A 23,432-nucleotide genomic window follows, 5' to 3' on the forward strand; every position below is an offset into this window, starting at 1 on the left:
ACGCTGTCCCTGAGCTCTTCAGCCCAAGTCTAGTGCTCTACCACTTTGAGCCACAGTGCCACTTCTGGATTTCTGGTGGTTAATTGCAGATAAGAATCTCACTGACTTTAACGCCCAGACTGGCTTTGAACTGTAATCCTCAGATCTCAGCCCTCTGAGTAGCTAGGATTACAGACCGAGTCACCGGACTCTGTCACTTCTTACTTTGTTATGATTAAAGTTATTTTTAAGCTTCAAATAATTATCTATAACAGGCAAGCCAAATAATAAGCAACTAAACCATGCTACACTAAAAAAAGACCATATGACAGGAAGAAAGAAAAAAGGAATCTACAACAAAAGTAGAAAATAAATTATGTATTTTCTGAAGACCTTACTTATCAACAATTACCATGAATATAAATAGATCAAAATATTTTAATCTCAAAACTTAAAATGTTGGGGCCAGGAGTTTGGCCTAGTGACAGGGTGCTTGCCTAGCATGCACTCGGTACCACATAACATAGAAAAGCCAGAAGAGGTTCTGTGACTCCAGTGGTAGAGCCCAAGTACAGGGCTCAGGCCCTGAGTTCAGTCCCCATGACTGACAAAAAAACTTTAAAATGTTGAGTAAATTTTTGTTGCTTTATTTCTAAGGACACAGACAGACAAAAAAATGAATGAATGAAAGATAGTCCATGTGGGCCGGGAGTTTGGCCTAGTGGTTAAAGTGTTTGCCTAGCACGCACGAAGACCCGGGTTCGATTCCTTGGTACCACATACATAGAAAAAAGCCGGAAGTGGTGCTGAGGCTCAAGTGGTAGAGCTCTAGCCTTGAGAAAGACCAAGAACAGTGCTCAGGCCGTGAGCTCAAGCCCGGGACTGGCAAAAAAAAAAAAAAAAAACAGAAAGATAGTCCATGTAAATGAAAATCGAAAGAAAGCTAGAGTTGCCATGCTAATAGTAGAGAAAACAGACTTTAACTTAAAAACAGTAAATAGATACATAAAAGGTTTTTAAGTAATGATAAATGTGGAAACCAAAACTCTAAATACAAATGCACCCATTATCAAAGGACCCAAATATTAAAAGCAAGTACTAACATACCTAATAGAAAGCATGAAGTCTCACCTAAGAGTTGGAGAATTTAACACTTACATCCAATAAATGCTGAAAACATATTTTTATCACCAGTACTACACAGTTTTCCAGGATAGGTCATATTATATATTACAAAAGATATTCCAATAATTTTTGTAGACAATACTAGGGTTTGAACTAAGGGCCTTGTGTTTCCTAGGCCATGATTTCTAGCCACGTCTCTAGCCCATTGTGTGTTCATTGTTTTTCAAACATAGGGTCTCATTTTTTTACCCCAGTTTAGCTAAGACCACCATCCTTTCTATTCATATTTACTATATGCACCACTGTGCCCACTTTTTTTGTTTTGTTTTGTTTTGCTTGTATTTGGTTTTATTCATAAGATGGAAGATCTTGTAAACTTTTTGCTAAAGCCCCCCTTGAACCACAATACTTTCAATCTCAGCCTCCCAGATAGCTAAAATTACAGGTCTGAATCACCATGCTTGGAGAAATCTCAGCAAACTTTTAAAAATTGAACTAGGGGCTGGGAGTTTGGCCTAGTGGTAGAGTGCTTGCCTAGCATGCATGAAGACCCAGGTTCGATTCCTCGGTACCACATACTTAGAAAAAGCCGGAAGTGGTGCTGAGGCTCAAGTGGTAGAGTTCTAGCCTTGAGAAAAATCCAAGGACAGTGCTCAGGCCCTGAGCTTAAGCCCAGGACTGGCAAAAAAAAAAGTAATTTACCTCAAGATAACAAGAGACATTAATAATAGGCTGATAATGAACATTATTTTGAATGGGAGAGATGAAAGTTTTTCCAAGTTCTAGAAACAGTTGGCTCACATGTAGATCCTAACTACTCAGGAGGCTAAGATCTGAGGATCACAGTTCAAAGCCAGCCTGTGCATGAAAGTTCATGAGACTCTTACCTCCAATTAAACACCAGAAAAATGGAAGCAGTGCTGTGGATCAAGTGGTAGAAACCTAGCCTTGAGCTAAAGAGCCCAGGGACTGCATCCAGAGTTCATCCCCATGACCCACAAAAAAGAAAGAAAGAAAGAAAGAAAGAAAGAAAGAAAGAAAGAAAGAAAGAAAGAAAGAAAGAAAGAAAAAATAGCTAAGGATACCTTCTTTCTCAGTTTCCCCATTTTTATTCAACATACTGCTGGAAATCCCAACCAGAACCACTAGGCAAGAAAAATAAAGTCTACTCAAACTGAAAGGCGATTCAAACTGTCACTTTAATAGTTTGATATCATCCTTTATTTGAAAACTCTAAAAGTTCCACCAAGAAATTATAAAGAACTAAGAAATTAGAATCGCAAAGCTATATGATACACAATCAATGTAAAAAATTAGTAGCAAGCCGGACGCAGTGGCTCATGCCTGTAATCTTAGCTACTCAGGAGGCTGAAATCTGAGAATAAGGGTGCAAGGCCATCACAGGCACTAAAGTCTGTGAGACTCTTATCTCCAATTCACAACTACAAAACCGGAAGTGGCACTGTGGCTCAAGGGGGAGGGCTGTAGCCTTGAGCTGAAGAGCTTGGGGACAGAATTCAAGTCCCACGACCAACGAAAGAAAGAATTAGTAGTAATGCTATCTGCTAACACAAATCTGAAATACAAATAAAAAATTAATAACATTCCTATGAAGAAATTTAACCAAAGAAATGAGAGATCACAACAATAAACATTATAAACTAGAAAGAAATTAAAGAGGTCATAAAAAACTGTAACGATATCCATAGATTATAAGAATCATTGTCCATACTACTCAAAGCAAATTGTAGACCAAAGGCAATTCCTATGCACCAATGGTATTCTTCACAGAACTGAAAAAAGTAATTCTAAAAAACAAAATTATATATAACCACCATAAACCCAGATAGCCAAATTCAATTCTAAGTAAAAAATAAAAATAAAAAAAGAAAGAAGTAAGAGGTATTGTGTTATCTGATTTCAGAACATAGTATGAAGCAGAAGTAATGAAAACAGAGTATCATCTGAATGAAGAGAGACAACTAGACCAATGAAAAACAATACAGTGTAAAAGTAAACCCACACATCTGAAACTACTGTTTTCAACAATGGTGCTAAAATTCAAGGTTAACATTGCAAAAATTAGGAAACCAACATTTCTCATACCCTTCTACTCAAAGGACAAAACCTTTTTGTTCTACTTCCTAGTTTTCATCTCTCTTATTCACATTTTTTGTGTGTATAACTCCCCTGATATTTTTTTGCCAGTCCTGGGCTTGGGCTCAGGGCCTGAGCTTTGTTCTTGGGTTTTCTCAAGGCTAGAACTCTACCACTTGAGCTACAATACAACTTCTGGCTTTTTTTCTATGTGTGTGGTACCAAGGAACTGAACCCAGGTCTTTGTGCATGCTAGGCAGGCACCCTACCAATAGGCCAAATGGAGACCTGGGTTCGATTCCTCGGTACTACATACATAGAAAAAATGCCAGAAGTGGTGCTCTGGCTCAAGTGGTAAAGCTGTAGCCTTGAGAAAACCCAAGGATAGTGCTCAGGCCCTGAGATCAATCCCCAGGACTGGCAAAAAAAAATTGCTATGATAGTCATTTTTTTATTGATGGGGTTAAGTACAGAGGGGTTGCAGTTACATTCATCAGTAATGGGTACATTCTTGAACATTGTTACCTTTCCCCATCCTTTTCTCCAACTTTCCCTCCTCCTATTTCCTCCTACTCATCTTGTTTTTCCCTTACCTTCCAATTTTCAAATACACAAATAAACATATATGCAATATACCAGATACCAAAGTCAGATACAGTAACAACATGAGATAAACCTTAAGGGGAAAAGAAGAAAAAAGAAATAGCTTCACATCGTACATTAAGAAAAACAATCACAAAAATAAACCTCTTGTTTCCATATCCTGGAGTTCATTTTGCTTACTCTACGATAGTCGTTTTGAATTCTCATTTTGATTTCCCTATCTAGTAACTCCTATGTGTCCTTCTTTCTTTGTTCTCTGCTACTTTGAGCCACAGCTCCACTTCCAGTTTTCGGCTGGAAATAAGAGTCTCATGGTCTTTCCATCACAGGCTGGCAGGAACCAGAACCCTCATATCTCAGCCTTCTGAGTAGCTGAGACCCACTAGTGCCTAACTGTATGTTACTTTTTTTTTACCAGTGCTGGGACTTGAACTCAGGGCCTGAGCACTGTCCTTGGACTTTTATCAAGGCTAGAACTCTACCACTTGAGCCACAGCACCACTTCTAGCCTTTCCTGTGTATGTGATACTGAGAAATCGGACTCAGACCTTTGTGTATGCTAAGCAAGCACTCTACCACTAGGCCAGACTCCCAGCCCACTGTATGTTACTTTTTGAGGGGTAAGTTTCCAGATATCTTACCTGTTCTTTTCACAGATCATATTATCTTTATATGCTTTGTTATCTTTTGCTGGGACTTCAGCATTCAAAAATCAACTACCTTTGTTACTCTTTACAGTTTCTTCATGCAGGCTAAACGTTTCTGTTTCCTCTGACTGAAGATTCTTTCAGGCTTTCTGTAGTGATCCATTTTTCCTAGTATTCATGTAATCTCCTAATTGAAGAGATTTGCTGGTCTCCTATCATAATATCCGCCTAGTGTCCATCTGTAGTACTGCAACAGCTTTGATAGTCTGGTATGCGGTACTGGAGCTCCGCCTAGGCTTTATCTGTGGTACTGCATATTCTTTTGTACATTATTCTGTTTTAAGTATCCTCTAATTTGATACCCCATTCTCAACAGCACTAGCTTTAGGCAAGAGAGTCTCAAGGCAGCACCTCCCCTAAAAAAAGAATTTGGATTATGTTTCATTGCCCATTTTTCTTCCTTACCAAGAAATAGAGAATTAGGAGTTTGATCCTAATTGTTCCTGTTGTTCCAGGAATTGGGTCTCCCTTAGCCAATTTCTGGATTTCTTACAAGACTATGGACCTATGTAATAAATCAGTGTCACCATGGGTGATGATGGGGGAGTCTGGGGGTTTGTATTCTGCCATCTTGCCAATGTCCCACCAGAAAATTCAAGTTATTCTTTTTTAAGATTTATAGAATAATGACTCAATTACCGTATAATTCCTACTAAAGTTTACAATTCAATGAAATACATGTACACGCATACGCACTCACACACACAACTAACACTAAAGTCAATTTAAGAAACATCCTCATCACCCCCCAAAAAAAATCCTGTAACATTTAGATATCACCCCTTGTTACCACCATCCTCCAAATCCCAAAATAATCTCGAATATATCTTCCATTTCTATATACATCTCTATTTAAGACATTGCATATCAATAGATATGTACATTGTCTTTTCACTGTCTTTGTTCATTATCATAATATTTTAAGTGTCATCAGTTCACTATTTTATGGCCAAATAACACTACCTTTATGGTTATGTTTCATAGACAAAAAGAAAGATATATTAGTCTCATGTAACTGGATACAACAATATTCAACATCATATTACAAATTACATATTAATTACATAATAATATTACATATTACATACATAGAAAAAGCTGGAAGTGGGCCAGGAGTTTGGCCTAGTGGTAGCGTGCTTGCCTAGCATGCATGAAGACCCGGGTTCAATTCCTTGGTACCACATACATAGAAAAAAGCCGGAAATGGTGCTGAGGCTCAAGTGGTAGAGCTCTAGCCTTGAGAAAGTCCAAGGACAGTGTTCAGGCCCTGAGCTCAAGCCCAGGACTGGCAAAAAAAAAAGAAAAGAAAAAGCTGGAAGTGGTGCTGTGGCCCAACTGGTAGAACCCTGTCTTTGAGAAAGCTAAGGAAAGTGTTCAGGCCCTGAGTTCAAGCTCCTGGACTGGCAAACAAATATATTACAAATTGAACCCAGGTGTATATTAAACCATGAAAGAATCAGGTTTTTCTAAATATGTAAATTTGGTTCCATTGTTTAAAACCAATTATTATAACCCATTATATTTTCACTCTAAGGAAAATAGTTGATATCATCTCATAATGAAGAAAACTTGGCAATTCGATATTCCAATGTAATTTCAATAAAACGGTTTTATAAAAAGTCCCAGAAAGCTTTGAAAATAATGGAACTATTAGCTTACTAAGGATTTTTAAATTTATATTTGGAAATAATGTTAGTCTGTAAGTTTATTTTCTTGATATACTTGGCTCCTTTTTGGTATAAGTGTAATGATGGTCTCATAAACATAAAGATGGTATTGGCCCACGCTCTTCTATGTTTAGGAGGAGTGTAAAAATTGATAACTATTTAAGTTATTTTTGTTGCCAGTCATGGGGCTTGAACTCAGAAACTGGGCACTCTCCTTGGACTTTCTCAAAGCTCAAATTCTACAACTAAGCCACAGCACTACTTCCGGCTCTTTCTATGTATATGATACACCGATCTTTGTGCATGCTCTGCATGCACTCTACCACTAGGCCAAACTCCAAGCCCCTTAAATTATTTTTAATTCATCCATGGAGCCATCTTGTCCTATACTTCTCATTAATGAATATAGTTTATTGAGATATAAGAGAGATAATTCATATCTGATAAAAATTGAACCTTGTAATATATGAACAGAATGAAGGAGGCTGAAATCTGAGCATCACATTTCAAAGCCAGCCCAGGTACTAAAGAACATGAGACTCTTATCTCCACTAGAAAACGGGAAGTGGGGCTGAGGCTTGAGGGGTAGGCTGGTAGCCTTGAACTGAAGAGCTCAGGGGCACCTCCCAGGCCCAGAGGTCAAGCCCCATAACCCCCCCAAAATATAATAATGAGTCAGCATATTATCCAAATTGCACAATCAGCTCTAAACTAATTTTAGAATACATTCATCACCCTAACCAAAAAAAAATCTATACCAACTGACAGTTTTTCTCTTACCAACTATACCCCCTTTTCCACTCCTAGGAGGACTAGATAATTCAAACTAATAAATCTACTCCTTATCTTTGTGTATTGCCTCTTATAGATATTTCATATACATGGAAACAGACTGAATAACTTCTTATGACTATTTTATAAAACATATTATTGAGTTTCATCCATGTGATATAATTTATCCTCACATCACTAATTTTAACCACAGAATACCTTTGTATCATTTTTTTACATCAATTGATGGACATTTAGGTTATTTTCACTTTTAGTCTGTTGTGAGTACTACTACGAGCATTGATATACAAGATTAGGCATGTATATATGTTTTCCATTTTCTTGATTATATGCCTAAAAGCAAGATTTCTCTGTTGCACTGTTTGTTTTCTTGTTCACACTGTTGTTGTTGTTGTTGCTTTTCCAGTCCTTAGGCTTGAACTCAGGGCCTGAGTGCTGTCCCTGTGCTGTTGTTCTCAAGACTAATGCTCTACCATATGAACCATAGCTCTACTTTCAACTTTTTGGTGGTTAATAGAGTCTTGCAGACTTTTCCTGCCCAGCTGGTTTTGAACCATGATCCTTAAATAAGTAGCTAGGATTATAGCCATGAGCCATCAGCACTTAGTTGGTGCAGTCATTTTTTTTATTGTTGTTTTGGTGTGGGACTTGAACTTAAACAAGAAATTTATCTTTGTGATTGTTGTTCTTAATGTACTATGTGAAGATTTTTCTTTTCTATTTTTTCCCTTTATGTTTTATCTTATGTTGTCACTGTATCTCTGACTTTGGTACCTGGTAAATTGTATATTTTTTGTTGTTTATTTGAAATAGGAAAGGAGATGGGGAAAACAAGATTGGGAGGAGGTCAGGAGAGTTAAAGTGAGAGAAAAAAACATGGGAAGGGGTATCAATGTTCAAGAAGTAATGAACCTACTACCTGATAAAAGTAACTGTAACTCTTCTAACATCACCCTGACAATAAAATACAATAAAAGCCAGGCACGGTGGCTCATGCCTGTAATTCTAGCTACTTAGGAGGCTGAGATCTGAGGATCAAGGTTCAAAGCCAGTTCGGGCACAAAAGGACCTGAGAATCTTCTCTCCAATTAACCTCTAGAAAATGGGAAGTGGGGCTTGGCTTAAGGGTAGGGCGGTAGCCTTGAGCTGAAGAGATCAGGGACAGCACCCAGGCAGAGTTCAAACCCCATGACCCACAAAAAATAAAATAAAAAAACAATACGATAAAAAGAAAAGAAAAAAAAAAGAATAAGGTCTAGCACCATTATCTAGTTTAGAGTGAGAAAGAAAAAAATTATGTTGATCACTCCCCCAAGCTGGCCTGAATCTATGACCCCCTAGTTTCTGCATCCTGAGTGGGTAGGAATTAAGGTGTAAACCACTGCACTCATCGGTAATGGCCATTCTTTTGCACAGTTTATATGGCCAGAGCTGCATAGAGCCAGATCCTTTCCTTAATTCCCTAACCTAATTATTGTCTAGCAGTCTTGCTACTCTTCTTTTTCTGTGTAATATAAGAGTCACCTTTACTTATAATAGTTCCTACTCTGAAAATAACACCCACTCAACATGTCCTCCAAAAAGGACATATCCAAATAAGGGTGTTTTCTCCCTTCTGGGTGGAAGGTATGTCGAAGCACAATTTTTGTTGTGAGACAGCATTCAAACCCCACTGTATACTTGGAAATATGCCATAGAGCAAAATGTATAGACTATGGTATTGTTATTCTTTTTTGTTGTTGTCAGTCCTGGGGCTTGAACTCAGGACCTGGGCATTGTCCTTGAACATTTTTGCTCAAGGCTAGAGCTCTACCACTCTAAACCACAGCTCTACTTCCAATTTTTAAGAGGCTTATTGGAGATAACGATCTCATGGTCTTTTCTGCCCAGGGTAGCTCTGAAATGTGGTCCTCAGATCTCAGGCTCCTAAATAACTAGGATTACACGCATGAGCGACAAGTGCCTAGCTACAGTGCTATTCTTGACAATGATACCCTGACTGTTCAACTTCAGCCAATGACCATTCATGGAACCATTCATCCCCTGATAGATGCCATGGAACTCCAGTTGCTGTGCCATGTTGACTTGCCCATGGTAATCTGGGCAAAGTGCCTTAGGCTGCACAAGTGCAATTAAGTAACCTAGAATCTGGATACCAAGCTCTGGTTGAGTGTGAAGATGCTCAAGTTGGGAGTCACTCCAAGCTGCAGCCTAGTAATGATCCAAGACATTACTGGTGAACATGTTATGGATGGAAGGAGATTGTGAGGTGACTGGAGGAGTTTTTCCAGTTTTTATTGCCCTGTGGCCACATCTTCAAACAGTATTAAGAAATCTAGGGGCCGGGAGTTTGGCCTAGTGGTAGAGTGCTTGCCTAGCATGCACAAAGACCCAGGTTCAATTCCTCAGTACAATAAACAGAAAAAAGCTGGAAGTGGTGCTGAGGCTCAAGTGGTAGAGCACTAGCCTTGAGAAAGCTCAAGGACAGTGCTCAGGCCCTGAGTTTAAGGCTCAGGACTGGCAAAAAAAAAAGAAAAGAAAAGAAAAGAAATCTAAATATCCAGTTTTACTTCAACAAGTTTATTCTCTTTCTTATAATGAGTCCAGACATTGTTTATTTAATCCCCTTTCACCTATCCACATACAATTTACTTTTCACCTTATATCAGTCACATTGTCTAAATAAAAACCTTCAATATAAGAATAGTACTTTGTATAGCAAGATATTGAAGGCAAGCAATAGTTAACATTGTTTTAGTTTTGTTGTTCTGAAAGTCTCATAGTAAATAGGGAAGGTCACTTCTGAGTGGCCAAAAGATATATTTTCCTTGCACTCACCTTCCCTGTAGTCTCAACGCATGTTTGTTACCACTATGCTTCTCAATCTATAAATTTTGTTCAGATTAGTCATAGCAGGCCAATCCCCACAGGCATTAACAAAGGCATTACCAGCGTGAACTAGAAATGGAAAAATAAAACAACTGGTCTTTACAGAAATATGACACCCTACTTTAAAATATGGTCTCAAAGTGAGCAGCCTTAAATAAGGTGTACTTAAGCTTTTTCTGAGTACACATTTTGCTAGTTTGTATACGTGTTTTTCTTCAGTCACCTTGACTATTTAACTACTTTGAAATATTTTAATTTTTTAGTCTCAGGCTTGCTTTCTACAGGGACTTTAAATGTACCTCCAGTCTCTTCCCTTACTAAGTTTGTGATGTAGTGTTCATGAGCAGTGCTTGATTTTTCTTAGGCTGAATCTGAGCTACTACATTTTTTTTCCCATTCAAGTACAGATATAGGGAAAGCAGAAGTCAATGTCTAAGGCAGCCTCAGGACAGGTTAGAATGTTGCGGATAATGCCTACTCTGATCTAAGTTTCCAGGGTGGGAGTTTTAGAGCTAGGTCCCTCTTTCCCCTAGGTGGGCTAGGAGGGAATAAAATATGCTATTAGCTTTGATGGTGATGGTTCAGGCCTGGTGGTCCCCTCTCTCTTAGCTCAGCATGTTCCTCCCCTAGGCAACATTAGGTCCATAAAATAGAGGCAGTAGATAACTAGCTACCAACCCCCTTCCCCTGAGGCTGAGCTATGGTCATGTAAGGCAGCAAGATCCCCTTAAACCTTACAGGCCCTGTAGGTCACCTGAAGTGATCAGGCCATGACCATATAAGGTAGCAAAGTCCTCTCAATCCCTACAGATTATATAGATCACCTCGGACAATAGGCAGACCTTCACAGGGAGGTCTGCATGGTTTGGGCAGTCCCCATATTATCTGACAAGTGGGAATGTAACTTTTTCTTCATTAGGTATTTTCTTGGTAGCTGTTATCTAGAATTCCTATAAAATTATTTAACAAGTCTAATTTACTAATTGTCAGGTACATTACTTCTGGAACCTTGAAACCCCTTCTCATGCTTTTGTCCAACTTTCTCTCCCCCTCCGCGCCCCTCCCAGTCATCTTGTTTCTCACCCCCCTTCCATTCTCTAGTTTAAATAAACAAACAGATATACAATATACCAGGTAACAAAGTCAGATTCAGTAACCACACAAGATTAACCATAAGGGGAAAAAAGAGAGAAAAGAAAAGAAATAACTTCACATAGTACATTAAGAACAGCAATCACAGAGATATATCTCTTGTTTCATTAACCTAGAGTTCATTCCATGGGGAGAAAGGAGAGCCAGCATTTCCTAGTTTACCATCTTGCACAGGCAGTTCATTCCAATCTATAAAGGTTGAAGAGAATCTATTTTTGGAAACTTCCAACATTTTAAAAATTACTGTGAGGGGGGTGGGGGAGGGTAATGGGTACCAAGACATGTGAAAGGGTATCAATGTATGTGAATTAATGCACCTTCTATCTGGCAAATATCATGTAACCCTTTTATTAATTACATTAGAAAATATCAAAAAAAATAAAAAAATTACTGTGAGGCCTAAAATTAATTTTGAAGTTTGATGAACTTCAGTAAAAAGTTATTTTTAATGAAGCCCCGGCAGAAGGTCACTCTGAACTAACTCTAAACAAGCAGAGTGTCCGGAAGATAGACAAAAGGTGTGTTTATCTAAGACAGGAGAGCGTCACAGATGGTGTTTGCTTAGGGCAGACCCCTGCAGTTAAGCATATAGCTTCCTGGGACACCCCAGGTGGCGCTAACAAATCAGTAAGATGTTTGTCAGGCATATCAGCCCCTTTTGAAGTTCTTCTCCACTTAAGTGTTAAGAGTTGTTTTATGAATTTCCCACAGTATGTAACAATCACCGAAGTCCCTGCCTACCTCAAATAAGTGTATAAAAATGCAGTAACACGGGGCTGGGAGTTTGGCATAGTGGTAGCGTGCTTGCCTAGCATGCATGAAGACTCGGGTTCGATTTCTCGGTACCACATACATAGAAAAAAGCCAGAAATGGTGCTGAGGCTCAAGTGGTAGAGTTCTAACCTTGAGAAAGTCCAAGGACAGTGCTCAGCTAAAGCCCACGACTGGCAAAAGAAAAAAAAATGCAGTAACCCTAGTCTCCGGGCTCTCAACGTCACTGGTTGCAGCCGTGTGCGCGAGAGACCAGGCTCGAGCTTACATCGGATTCGGCTCCTTGGTGGTCTTTGGGGACCCCGAAATCTGTTCATAACATTACTAGTCATGCCAAGAAGTGGGAAACTATGCCCCATTCAAAGGGACAAAAAGAACTGTCATTGAAGAAACAGACATCAGAAGTGCTAGGCAAAGATTCAAATGTTTTTAGTATGCTCAAAAAGGAAACTCCACGGAACTGAAGGAAAATCAGGAAATTAATACAATAGAATATTAACAAAATCCAATTATAAAAATAAATCTAATACATTCTGGAGCTAAAAATACAATAAATATATTAAAATTTCACTGCAAGGTTTAACAGGAATAAAATAGATCATTGGTCAAATAGGAAGAAAATAGATTATTGAAGTTTGAGACTTGTACTTTGAAATTATTGTGCCTGTGAAATAAAAATAAATTAAGAAAAGTAGATAAAGCTGACTGATAGACACATGAGGAAAGACCCAGAAGGTACAAAGACAAAAAAAAAGAGGACAGATGGATTATTTAAATAAATAATAGCTGAAAAACTTCTGAAATTTGAGAAAAGACATGGATTTATAGTAAAAGAAACTTGATGACCCCCCCCCCCCAAGTAAGATAAACCTGAAGAGATATATAGCAAGACTATGGAATCCCAAAGACATCTGATAAAAAGTGAAATAAGGTAGCTTAGGCTAAGTAAGGAAACTGAGTCACAGCCATGCCAGGATCTGCCCAGGTGCTGGAGGCCTGGGGGCTTCTCAGCCATTCTGGCCTTTCTGCCAGAGGGGAGGGGATTCTCCACTCCGTGCTGGGAAAGCCTAGTGGTAAAAAGAGGCTATTCATTAAATGCAAGGTAGAGCTGGAAGGGCTCTGCTTGTAACAAAAAAAAGCCTTACAAATGGAGATTTGGGGTCTGACTCTTGTCCTCCTGGTGGGGGAAGGTGAAGCCCCCCAATCAGGTGATGAGTTGTGCCTGCATACTTGGGGACAGGGATAAGCACTTGGCTGGTAGGTTACTAGGCCTGTCAGTACACTACCGAGGACTGGGAGCCTCCCATGACCCTGCCCCCTTCTGAACCAGTTTAGGCACCAGGATGTCACTGCCATGTGTTTCCATGTTCGTGTCCTGACTGTTCTCCCAGCAGCATAGCAGCCTAATTCAGCTCAATTCAGTTGAATTGGTTTACTGATATTGTAGCTCTTGTTTCTGTCACCTCTGGCCTGTTTCCTGACTGTACTGAGTGTTTTCTGACTGCTGGTCCTTGAGACGCCAGTCCAACATCTGGTCACTGGCCTTTTAATAAACACTCCAGGATTCAAACTGGAAAAGAGTAACTTCTGTATATTCTATGAATTCTCACCTTGCAACAAAAGCAGCAAAGTAAAATAAAGTAACAACACCCATATAAGGGATTCTCAACAAGATTATCCATGGATTTTTCAGCAGAAATCTTGGAGACCAGAGGTGTAAGATAATACATCTAAAGGAATTTAACAATATCAAAAATTCTATCCCTGGGATAACTGTACTTCAGAAATAAGGAAGAAATTTGGACATTTTTAGATAAACAGTATTCAATACCACAAGGGAAGTTTTTTTTTTCCACCCAATTAAGGAAGAAAGATATGCATAAGACATTTGAATTGGAAAATAAAAGGCAGCATAATCTCCATATATAGATACGTGTGACCTTATATACTCCACACACAAAACATCTACTCAGTAAAACCATTACCAGTAATAAATGAATTAAGGACTGAAAGTACATAAACTGAGTTTTGAGTTTTGTTTCTATACCAACAATAAACAATCTGAAAAGAAAATTGTCTGGTGGCATAACATCTGCCTCACAAATACAAGGCTAAGTTCAATTCCCAGGAGAGAGAGAGAGAGAGAGAGAGAGAGAGAGAGAGAGAGAGAGAGAGAGAGAGAGAGAGAGAGAGAGAGAGAGAGAGAGAGAAGAGAGAGAGAGAGAGAGAGAGAGAGAGAGAGAGAGAGAGAGAGAGAGAGGGAGGGAGGGAGGGAGAGAGAGAGAGAGAGAGAGAGAGAGAGAGAGAGAATATATATATATATATATATATATATATATATATATATATCTGAAAGGGGCTGGACCTAGTGTAGAGTGCTTGCCTAACATGCACAAAGACCCAGGTTTGATTTTTCAGTACCACATACAGAGAAAAAGCCAGAAGTGGTACTGTGGCTCGAGTGGCAGAGTGCTAGCTTTGAGGAAAAAGCCCAAGGACAGTACATAATTTTTTTGTTTTTTGCCAAGTCTGGGGCTTATATTCTGGGCCTGAGGACTGTCCTTGGGCTTTCTCAAGGCTAGAGCTCTACCACTTGAGCCACAGCACCACTTCTGGCTTTTTTCTATGTATGTGGTATCAAGGAATTGAACCCAGGTCTTTGTGCATGCTAGGCAAGCACTTTACCACTAGCCAAACTCCTGGCCCAGGAGAACTTAAAACTTTTAAGATGATAATAGTACCAAACACATTTTTCTAACAACTATTAAATCCCAATGACATTTTTGGAGAAATAGAAAACAAATCCAGAGGCTGGGAGTTTGGCCTAGTGGTAACAGTGCTTGCCTAGCATACACGAAGACCCAGGGATTCCTGGTACCACATATATAGGAAAAAGCTGTAAGTGGTGCTGTGGCTCAAGTGGTAGAGCTCTAGCCTTGAGAAAGTCCAAGGACAGTGCTCAGACCCTGAGCTCAAGACCAGGACTGGCCAAAAAAAATATGAAGAAAGCATACAGGACATTTAAATAATTACATGAAAAATGAAATTCCTAGGAATAAATTTAACCAAAGATTTGTGCAACAGAAAATATAAAACATTGATGAAGGAAATTGTAGGGGACAAAAGTGGGAAAACATCCTGTATTCATGGACTAAAGAATCAATAATGTTAAATGTTCATTCTGTCCCAAATTGCCTACAGGTGAAATGCAATCCCTATCAAAATACTGGTGCATTCTTCAGAAAACTAGATAAAGAATTGTCAAAGTGCATTTGAGCAAAAAATAAAAATATGAGATTGTACATTGATTTAAAAATGTACTACAGAGCTGTAGTAATCACAACACAATATCAGAAATGCAGAGCAAGCAGGGCGCAGTGGCTCACACCTGTAATCCTAGCTACTCAGGAGGCTGAGATCTGAGGATTGAGGTTCAGAGCCAGCCTGGGCATTAAAGCACATGAGATTCTTATCTCCAATTAACAACTAGAAAGCCAGAAGTGGTGCTGTGGCTCAAGGGATAGGGTGGTGGCCTTGAACTGAAGAGCTCAGGGGCAATGACCAGACCCAGGGGTAGGGTGGTAGCTTTGAGCTGAAGAGCTCAGGGACAGCACCCAGGCCCAGAGTTCAAGCCCCATGATAGAAGAAGAAGGAGGAGGAGAGAGGAGGAGGAGGAGGAGGAGGAGGAGGAGGAGGAGGAGGAGGAGGAGGAGGAGGAAGGGAGAGGGAGGAGAAGGGGGAGGGGAGAAGGAGGGGGGGGGAGGGGGGGAATGCAGACCAATGATCAGAATAGCCTAAAAACAAATCTATGCATTTACTGGCAACTAATCCTTAACAAAGTCCCCACATTGAAGAAAGGGAAAATCCTTTCAATAATCAGTTCTGAAAAAATTGGGTATCAGCAGAAGAATAAAACTTTACCCATATCACCAATTATGAAAAACAATTGGAAACTTAAGTATCAGAACCCAAACTATAAAAACTACTGAAGTAAGGTAGTTACCCCTAAGTAAATTCTTGTAGCCATCCTGGTGACTTGCCGGGTGGAGAATTCTCTCGAACAAGGGATTAAAAGCCTAGTGGTTAGAGAGGCTATTCTTTGAACACAATGAAGACTCTGCATCAGAGAAATGCAGATAACGTAGCCTCAGGAAAGCTTTGCATATGGGGCATGAAGGTCTGGGAGGGAAGCTGAAGAATGCGTTCCCCCCACACGGGTGTTGCCTGCAACCCCGTGGAGACAGGACTGGGTCTGAATGGGCCTTTTATCTGGATGACTTCTAAGACACAGCCAAGAAATCAAATGTCTCCTTGACACATGACACATGGTTTGAACCTGTGCCCTGATTATATTGGAAGATTATCCTAAAGATCAATGCTTTCCAGACTAAGGTGTTTAGCTCTTCACCTGAAATTTTCAATGGTTATGATTAGTGTTTTAAAAAATGAAAAATAGGGCCGGGAGTTTGGCCTAGTGGTAGAGTGCTTGCCTAGCATGCACAAAGATCGGGGTTTGATTCCTCGGTACCACATACATAGAAAAAGCCAGAAACGGTGCTGTGGTTCAAGTGGTAGAGCTCTAACCTTGAGAAAACCCAAGTATAGTGCTCAGGCTCGGAGCCCAAGTCCAGGACTGGCCAAAACAAGTAAAAAAAAAAAACAGCTGGGCACCAGTGGCTCACATATTTACTACTAGTACTCAGAAGACTGAGTTCTGAGGAATATGGTTCAGAACCAGTCTCAGCAGGAAAGTCTGTGAGACTTTTAGTTCCAAATAACTACCAGAAAGCCAGAAATTGAGCTGTGGATAAAAAGAGTAAAAGTAGCTCAGAGTTCATACCCCAGGATCAGCATACACACAAAAAGAGAGGGAGGGAAGGAGAAAGGAAGGAAGGAAGGAAGGGAGGGAGGGAGCGAGGAAGGGAGGGAGAGAGGAAGGAAGGGAGGAAGGAAGGGAGGGGAAAGAAAAACTAATTCTAATTATGCTATCCATTCTTTAGTGATATTTTTTCAAATTTTTGGGGGGTTGATGACGTGACAGAACCGATGTAATGTAGTACATTATTCTACAGATGCTCAGTGGTAGTGTTATGGAGTTTGAGAATTGGTGTAAAATAACACCACTCGAATCGCGAACAGGAATGGAAAAGATGTTACAGTAGGAGCTGCCTCCTGGGTGGGGGAGGGGGCTACAGGTGTAAGTGGGGCAAAACAAGTTTGGCAACTACAATAACTGCAGGCCAAGTTGCATGCATGAAATTATAGAACAGTAGAACAATACAGACTATGTCTGGTAAAATAAATAGTTACCTTCTGAAAAATACCTAGTCATAAACAGCCAGCATCTTTTTTTAAAATTTTTATTGTAATTAATAAAAGGGTTACATGATATTTGCCAAATAGAAGGTGCATTAATTCACATACATTGATACCCTTTCACGTGTCTTGGTACCCATTACCCTCCCCCCCAACCCCCCACCGGTCTTGGTTTTCCCTCTTCCCTATAAAATTTCAAATAACCAAATACAAATAAATGCAATATATCAGATAACAAAGTGAGATACTATAACAATATGAGATAACCAAGGGACAGCAAAGGAGATGAGAGACAACATAGTACATTAAGGACAACAATCATTCATTATATGGCTTATGTTTCAATATCCTAGAGATCCTTTCATTTAGCGTCCTACTATATGGCCTTATGTATCAAGATTTTGCTCTATTGCAGATCTCTGCTAGTAGAGCCCAAGGTTTCTACTGAATATGACGAATGAGGGAGACCATTGAGCCTAAATTCCTTTGAGTCTGGCTTACTTCACTTAATATGACTTTTTCTAAGTCTTTCCAATACCTATCAAATGGGGCAATGTCATTCTTTCTGACAGCAGCACAGAATTCCATTGTGTAAAAATACCACAACTTGTTGATCCACTCATCAACTGAGGGACATCTAGGTTGGTTCCATATCTTTGCTATGGTGAATAGTGCTGCAATGAACATTGTTGTGCTAGTGGATTTAGTATGCCCTTGTTTCTGGATGGTTAGGTAAATGCCAAGTAGTGGAATTGCTGGGTCATAGGGGAGTTCTATGTTTAGCCTTTTGAGGCACTGCCACACTGCTTTCCATAGTGGTTGAACGAGTTTGCACTCCCACCAACAGTGTAGTAGTGATCCCTCCTGGCCACATCCCCTCCAGCATCTGTTATTATTCGTTTTCCTGATCCTGGCCATTCTAACTGGAATGAGGTGGAATCTTAGAGTTGTTTTGATTTGCATTTCTTTTATGACCAGAGATGTTGAGCATTTCTTCATGTGTCTATACGCCATTTTTGTTTCTTCTTCAGAGAAGCCTCTCTTTAAGTCTTTGGCCCATTTTTTAATGGAAAACAGCCAGCATCTTACAAGTGTGAGCAAAAAAGATTCAGAACAAGTGCCAATTCAAACCAAGTTTAACAAGTATGGCTATAGAACTTTATGGTAGTAGCTAGCTGAAAAACTTTTAGCTTCAATCAATAAAACAATATTGGCATTACAAGTAATATTGGCAATACTAAAAATTAAAATAACTTATTTACACCATTTCAGTAGCAAAGAAATGCTTCAACCTTTTCTTGATGTCTCATTACTATGAGCCACTAACTCACAATTAAAATATTATATGTTCTATATGCTTCTTAAAATTATAATAAAATATGCTGAGCCATTCATATTTTTTCAATAGTAGAAATGGAAGTTTAACAATCTCTGGAATCAGAGCAATCTAAATTGGCATCCTGCTTCAGATGCTTCTTGTGGGATCTAACAATGTAAATACAAACATTTTTTTTTTGCCAGTCCTGGGCTTGAGCTCAGGGCCTGAGCACTGTCCTTGGACTTTCTCAAGGCTAGAGCTCTACCACTTGAGCCTCAGCACCACTTCCTGCTTTTTCTATGTATGTGGTACCGAGGAATCGAACCTGGGTCTTCATGCATGCTAGGCAAGCACTTTAACCACGAGGCCAAACTCCCGGCCCAATACAAACATTTTTAAACATATGTATTAATAAAATGACTATGACAGACAGAAGTCTAACATGGCTAATCCCCGACTCCCTTTTGTATTTTATTGTGCAATTTTCAGGACCTCATATGATTATGAAGAACTTTATTCTCATGATTTGGTTGGTTTACATAACATAATTGACCTTCATAGGGAAATTTATCTATATAGACCTAGATTACATGTAAGAAGCCTTCAAGAGGCCTTTTAATGCAGACAGATTACTCCCCAGTTAGTCACAGAAGAGGAAATCAGAAATTCAAAGCATAAGGCCTCAATGTGTCAATGCTGGCTCTATCATATGGGAGAGACATCTTTAGGAGCTAAACTTAATAGCCCTCAAGATAACAGTCAGCAAAGAAACAAGAACCCCAACTGTATGCCTTCTAAGAACCAAATTCTGCCAACAACAAAATAAGCTTTAGATGCTGATTCTCCCTACCCCCAGAACACAGATAAAAGCCCAACACTCTAATTTCACCCTTGTGGAAAAGTAAGCAGAATCCTGCTGTTTGTTTCTTAGATGGAAAAAAAAAACCTAGTTATACTCATGGTGATAGTAACTTAAAAAAAGGGGGGGATGGATTTTATTCTCTGTTGAATTGCTATGGCCTTGTTTGAATTTTCTGTTCTTGTATTGTACTAATTGATTATTAATAACAAATTTAAATAAAAACACCTTAAAGAGAAAAAGAAAAGAAAAAATAAGCAGAGAATCTAGTCATGCTCACCCAAACTTCTGAACTACAGAACTGTGAGATCATAAATGAACACTGCTGCAAGTGACTAAGTTTGTGGACATATGTTTCAAAGCAATTGAAAACTAGCACAATAGATAGAAAATACACATAGCTTTTATTGAGATCAACTATACAGCAATGGGAAGGCTTAAGTATAAGTTATTCAGGTAAAGTTGGCCATACAACATGGCATTCAGCTCCAGATGTGGTTAATATTAACAGTGTTTCTCAAAGAAAAAGACATTATTGGTATTTGATTTGGTGAGGGTTTCATTGAGTAGAATTTCCCTAGGTATGACAATCTACTTGTCATATCTGGCTCTACTCTCTCCACCCACAAATAGTGTTCCCCTAATCATTGCAACAACCAAAACACTCCTGTATATTTCCAAACATTCTCTCTCACAAGAGAAAGATCTGGATTAAAAACTTTGAGAAAGGGGCTGGGAGTTTTGCCTAGTGGTTAAAGTGTTTGCCTAGCATGCACGAAGACCCGGGTTCGATTCCTTGGTACCACATACATAGAAAAAAGCAGGAAGTGGTCCTGAGGCTCAAGTGGTAGAGCTCTAGCCTTGAGAAAAGTCCAAGGACAGTGCTCAGGCCCCGAGCTCAAGCCCAGGACTTGCAAAAAAAAAAAAAAAAAAACTTTGAGAAAGGACTCACATCTGTAATCCTACCTACTCAGGGGGCTGAAATCTGAGGATCACCATTCAAAGAGAGCCAGGCATGAAATTATGCGAGAGTCTTATCTTTAGCCACCAGAAAACCAGAAGTGGGGTTGTGGCTCAAAGTGGTAGAGTGATAGTCTGGAGAATTTAAACGCCATAATCAAGAGAGAGAGAGAGAGAGAGAGAGAGAGAGAGAGAGAGAGAGAGAGAGAGAGAGAGAGAGAGAGAGAGAGAGAGAGAGAGAGTGAGAGTGTATACTACTGTCCTAAATGTTGCCATAAAGCTACCTCAGTAACTATATTGCTACCTAAATTGTTTGACCCTAAAAATCACCAAGGGTAATTGTTTAAAAACAAATTTGTCCAGGGCCATGAGTTTGGCCAAGTGGTAGAGTGCTTGCTTAGAATGCACGAATACCTAGGTTTGATTTTCTGGCACCACATACATAGAAAAAGCCAGAAGTGTTGCAGTGGCTAAAGTGGCAGAGTGCTGGCTTTGAGAAAGCCCAAGGAGAGTAATCAGTCCCTGAGTTGAAGCCCCAGGACTGGCAATAAACAGACGGACAGAGACAGACAGACAGATTTGCTCAGAATCTTCTCCCAGAGACTTGGGGTAGAGCTCCAGGAATCTCCACTCTTATCTTTGGCAGGTGAATCTTTGGTTCATCTAAGTTTGAAGAACACTATGTAAGGAATGTACTTGGCTTTACACACATTTAGCAAAGATACACTACTCTGAAATAAGTCACACGAAAACTCTGAAACTGTGCCTCTTACACCTGTGTAAGTCTCATTTGTGATGGCTCTATCATACAAGATGTTATCTAGGTTATATGGATATTAAGACTCTCAAAGAGGTGAAGAAGTATTCTTAAGAAACAGTTTCTCTTTAACAGAAATATTTTTTAAAATGACATATTCCATTATATAAACTAGCATTTTCCTTTCTATTTCTCCCATTTCAAGCATGGACTTACATATAATCTCTTAATACAGTATACAGTATGCAATTAATTGTTTTAAGTCTATTCTTTAAATTCTATTCGTATTTTACCATCTGATTTCCTCTCCTCAGCATTATGTTCCTCAATAGCACTCAGCCTTTTTTTTGGGGGGGGGGATCGGTCATGGGGCTTGAACTCTGGGCCTGGGTGCTGTGCTTGAGCTCTTCAGCACAAGGCCAGTGTTGTACTATTTGAGCCACAGTGTCACTTCAGTTTTTCTGGTGGTTCACTGGAGATAATAGTCTCACAGACTTTCATTTGCTGACTTTGAACTGCAATCTTCTGATCTAAGCCTCCTGAGAAGCTAGTGTTACAGGCATGAGTTACCAGAGCCCTGCTGGACTCAGCTTTTTGAGTGACATGATGGGTTGAACTCGGCTTTGTGCTCCCATTGTACCATTTGAGCAACACTACCAGTGCTTTCTGCTTTATTTTTCACGCAAAGTCTTGTCTTTTTTGCTTATCCTATGGCTTTCCATATAACTGGGATCACAAGTGTGAACTACCATAGTAGAATCATATAACTGACATGGGGACCTCTCTTTTTGTCTGGGATGGCATCACATATCAATCCTTGTAATTTCTGTTTCTTTCATAACTGGATTACAGGTGTGACATTCCAGGTTGGACTTTAATTCTTTTTTTACCTCTTCCCTAATAATATTGTCAGTGGCCCACTCTGGATTTTTTACAACTCCAGCACGGTGACAATTCGTTCGGTAAGCCTGACCCTGTAGCTGGGAACTGTGAGGTTTAAATGTCCTTATCTTGAGTCCTAGAACAGTGCCTAGATTCACTAACACTCCCACCTTACCCACTCTGGCAGACCAGATAAATTCAGCGGGTAGGAACTAGGCCAAAATGTACTCCCAGTTAGGACCTTGAGCAGATCTCCGGATTCGGCTCCCTCCCTACCTCCGGGAGTGATATAGTTTCCCATCATTTGTTACAAAGTTACATTCAAACCTAGCTCACTAGCATTCTTTCGGATCCACTATATCTCAGACTGTAAGCGAGGAATAAATCAAGAGGTGTCAAGGGAGGCTTCCCCATTGCGGTTTTTCTTTTTTTTTAATTTTCCTAATAAACCTGTGCTTGTATTAAATGTATTTCCATCACATCTTTCCTCTTTTTGAACACAACGGGAATACAAGAGAGGCATTGTCTTTCAGTGATGTTTTCTAGGTTTCGGAGCCCTCGGTTGCCCAAGGCAATGCCCTAAAACTCTCAGACTATACAATGATCAATTGAGTCTACTTTGCGTGTTCGAATAGGGAGCGATGGTCATCCTCAAGTCTGCGTCCACTCAATTTCAATATCGGTATACCCACACATTTAGCAAAATAAGATGAACACTAGTGGGGCGGGTTCAAACATTTCTCTCCTCTAATAGGGCGGAGCCATAATGAAAATGCCAAGGTTGTTAGCAAATGACTACCCCGTTACCAAGGTAAACCAGTATGACTCACAAGCACTTGCGACGTCCTAAAAGAAAAAGAATATTAAGTAATCACGTAGGCTAGAGACCTTCACAGTATCATAGTCTCGCCCAGATCGTGAGCCGACTAAGCTATTCTCCGGTCACCGTCCCGCCCAGAAGGTCCAGTCCTCTTACGAATAAAGTGAGCGCCGCTGGCGCCTACAAAATGACGTCAGCGTGTGGAGTGGGGGAAGGGGTCCTGCGTGCACTTTACCCACGAGCTTCCGGGTTACAGCGTGGTCTGATCGGCGTGCGCATGCTATAGCGAAGTGTGCTTAGGCACACCGGAACTTGATTGAAGGGAGCGATGGCGGGTTTGACTGTGAGAGACCCTGCGGTGGATCGTTCTCTTCGTTCTGTTTTTGGTGAGAGAAATTCGGTGAAATTTCTGTCCCTCTGAGGGACCAAAAGAGGCCAAGAGCGGCAAGGAACGCCCCTCTGCACTTTCTCCCTCAGCCCCTGATCTTGCCACGAAAGCCATGATGAGTCGATTATGCCGGCCATCCCTGCCTGTCCTGTGGGGAGGCAGATCCCGTAGTTTTGTGGGCCGAAAAAAGGAGATGATCCTTTTCCTCAGAAATCATACAGATTTTCCACAGTGTCATTGCGGGAGTTAGCCCCTCTGTATCGTCAGGAGTTTTGGTGTTGCTGTCGTCGTTGTTGTTTGGAATTTTTTTTTTTTTTTTTTAGAAAGCCGCTTGGCCACAGTAATGATTA

At 40.0% G+C, this 23,432-nt stretch overlaps 1 protein-coding gene across 3 annotated transcripts in view; it reads left to right on the top strand.

The window, feature by feature from the left end:
* Window positions 1–22,925: 22,925 nt before the first annotated feature.
* Window positions 22,926–23,432, top strand: part of Cstf2 (cleavage stimulation factor subunit 2) — a 33,441-nt gene continuing 32,934 nt past the window's right edge. Inside the window, exon 1 of one of the 3 annotated variants that reach the window (XM_090326693.1) lies at window positions 22,926–23,080. In XM_090326693.1, the coding sequence (XP_090182819.1) occupies window positions 23,023–23,080 (58 nt within the window). In that variant the 5' untranslated portion in view covers window positions 22,926–23,022. The remainder of the gene's footprint in view (window positions 23,081–23,432) is intronic. The other 2 variants (XM_090326694.1, XM_090326695.1) reach the window with 2 other exon arrangements.

Source organism: Megascapheus bottae, chromosome X (assembly GCF_031878675.1).
Source record: "Megascapheus bottae isolate mThoBot1 chromosome X, mThoBot2.hap1, whole genome shotgun sequence".
Taxonomy (NCBI): domain Eukaryota; kingdom Metazoa; phylum Chordata; class Mammalia; order Rodentia; family Geomyidae; genus Megascapheus; species Megascapheus bottae.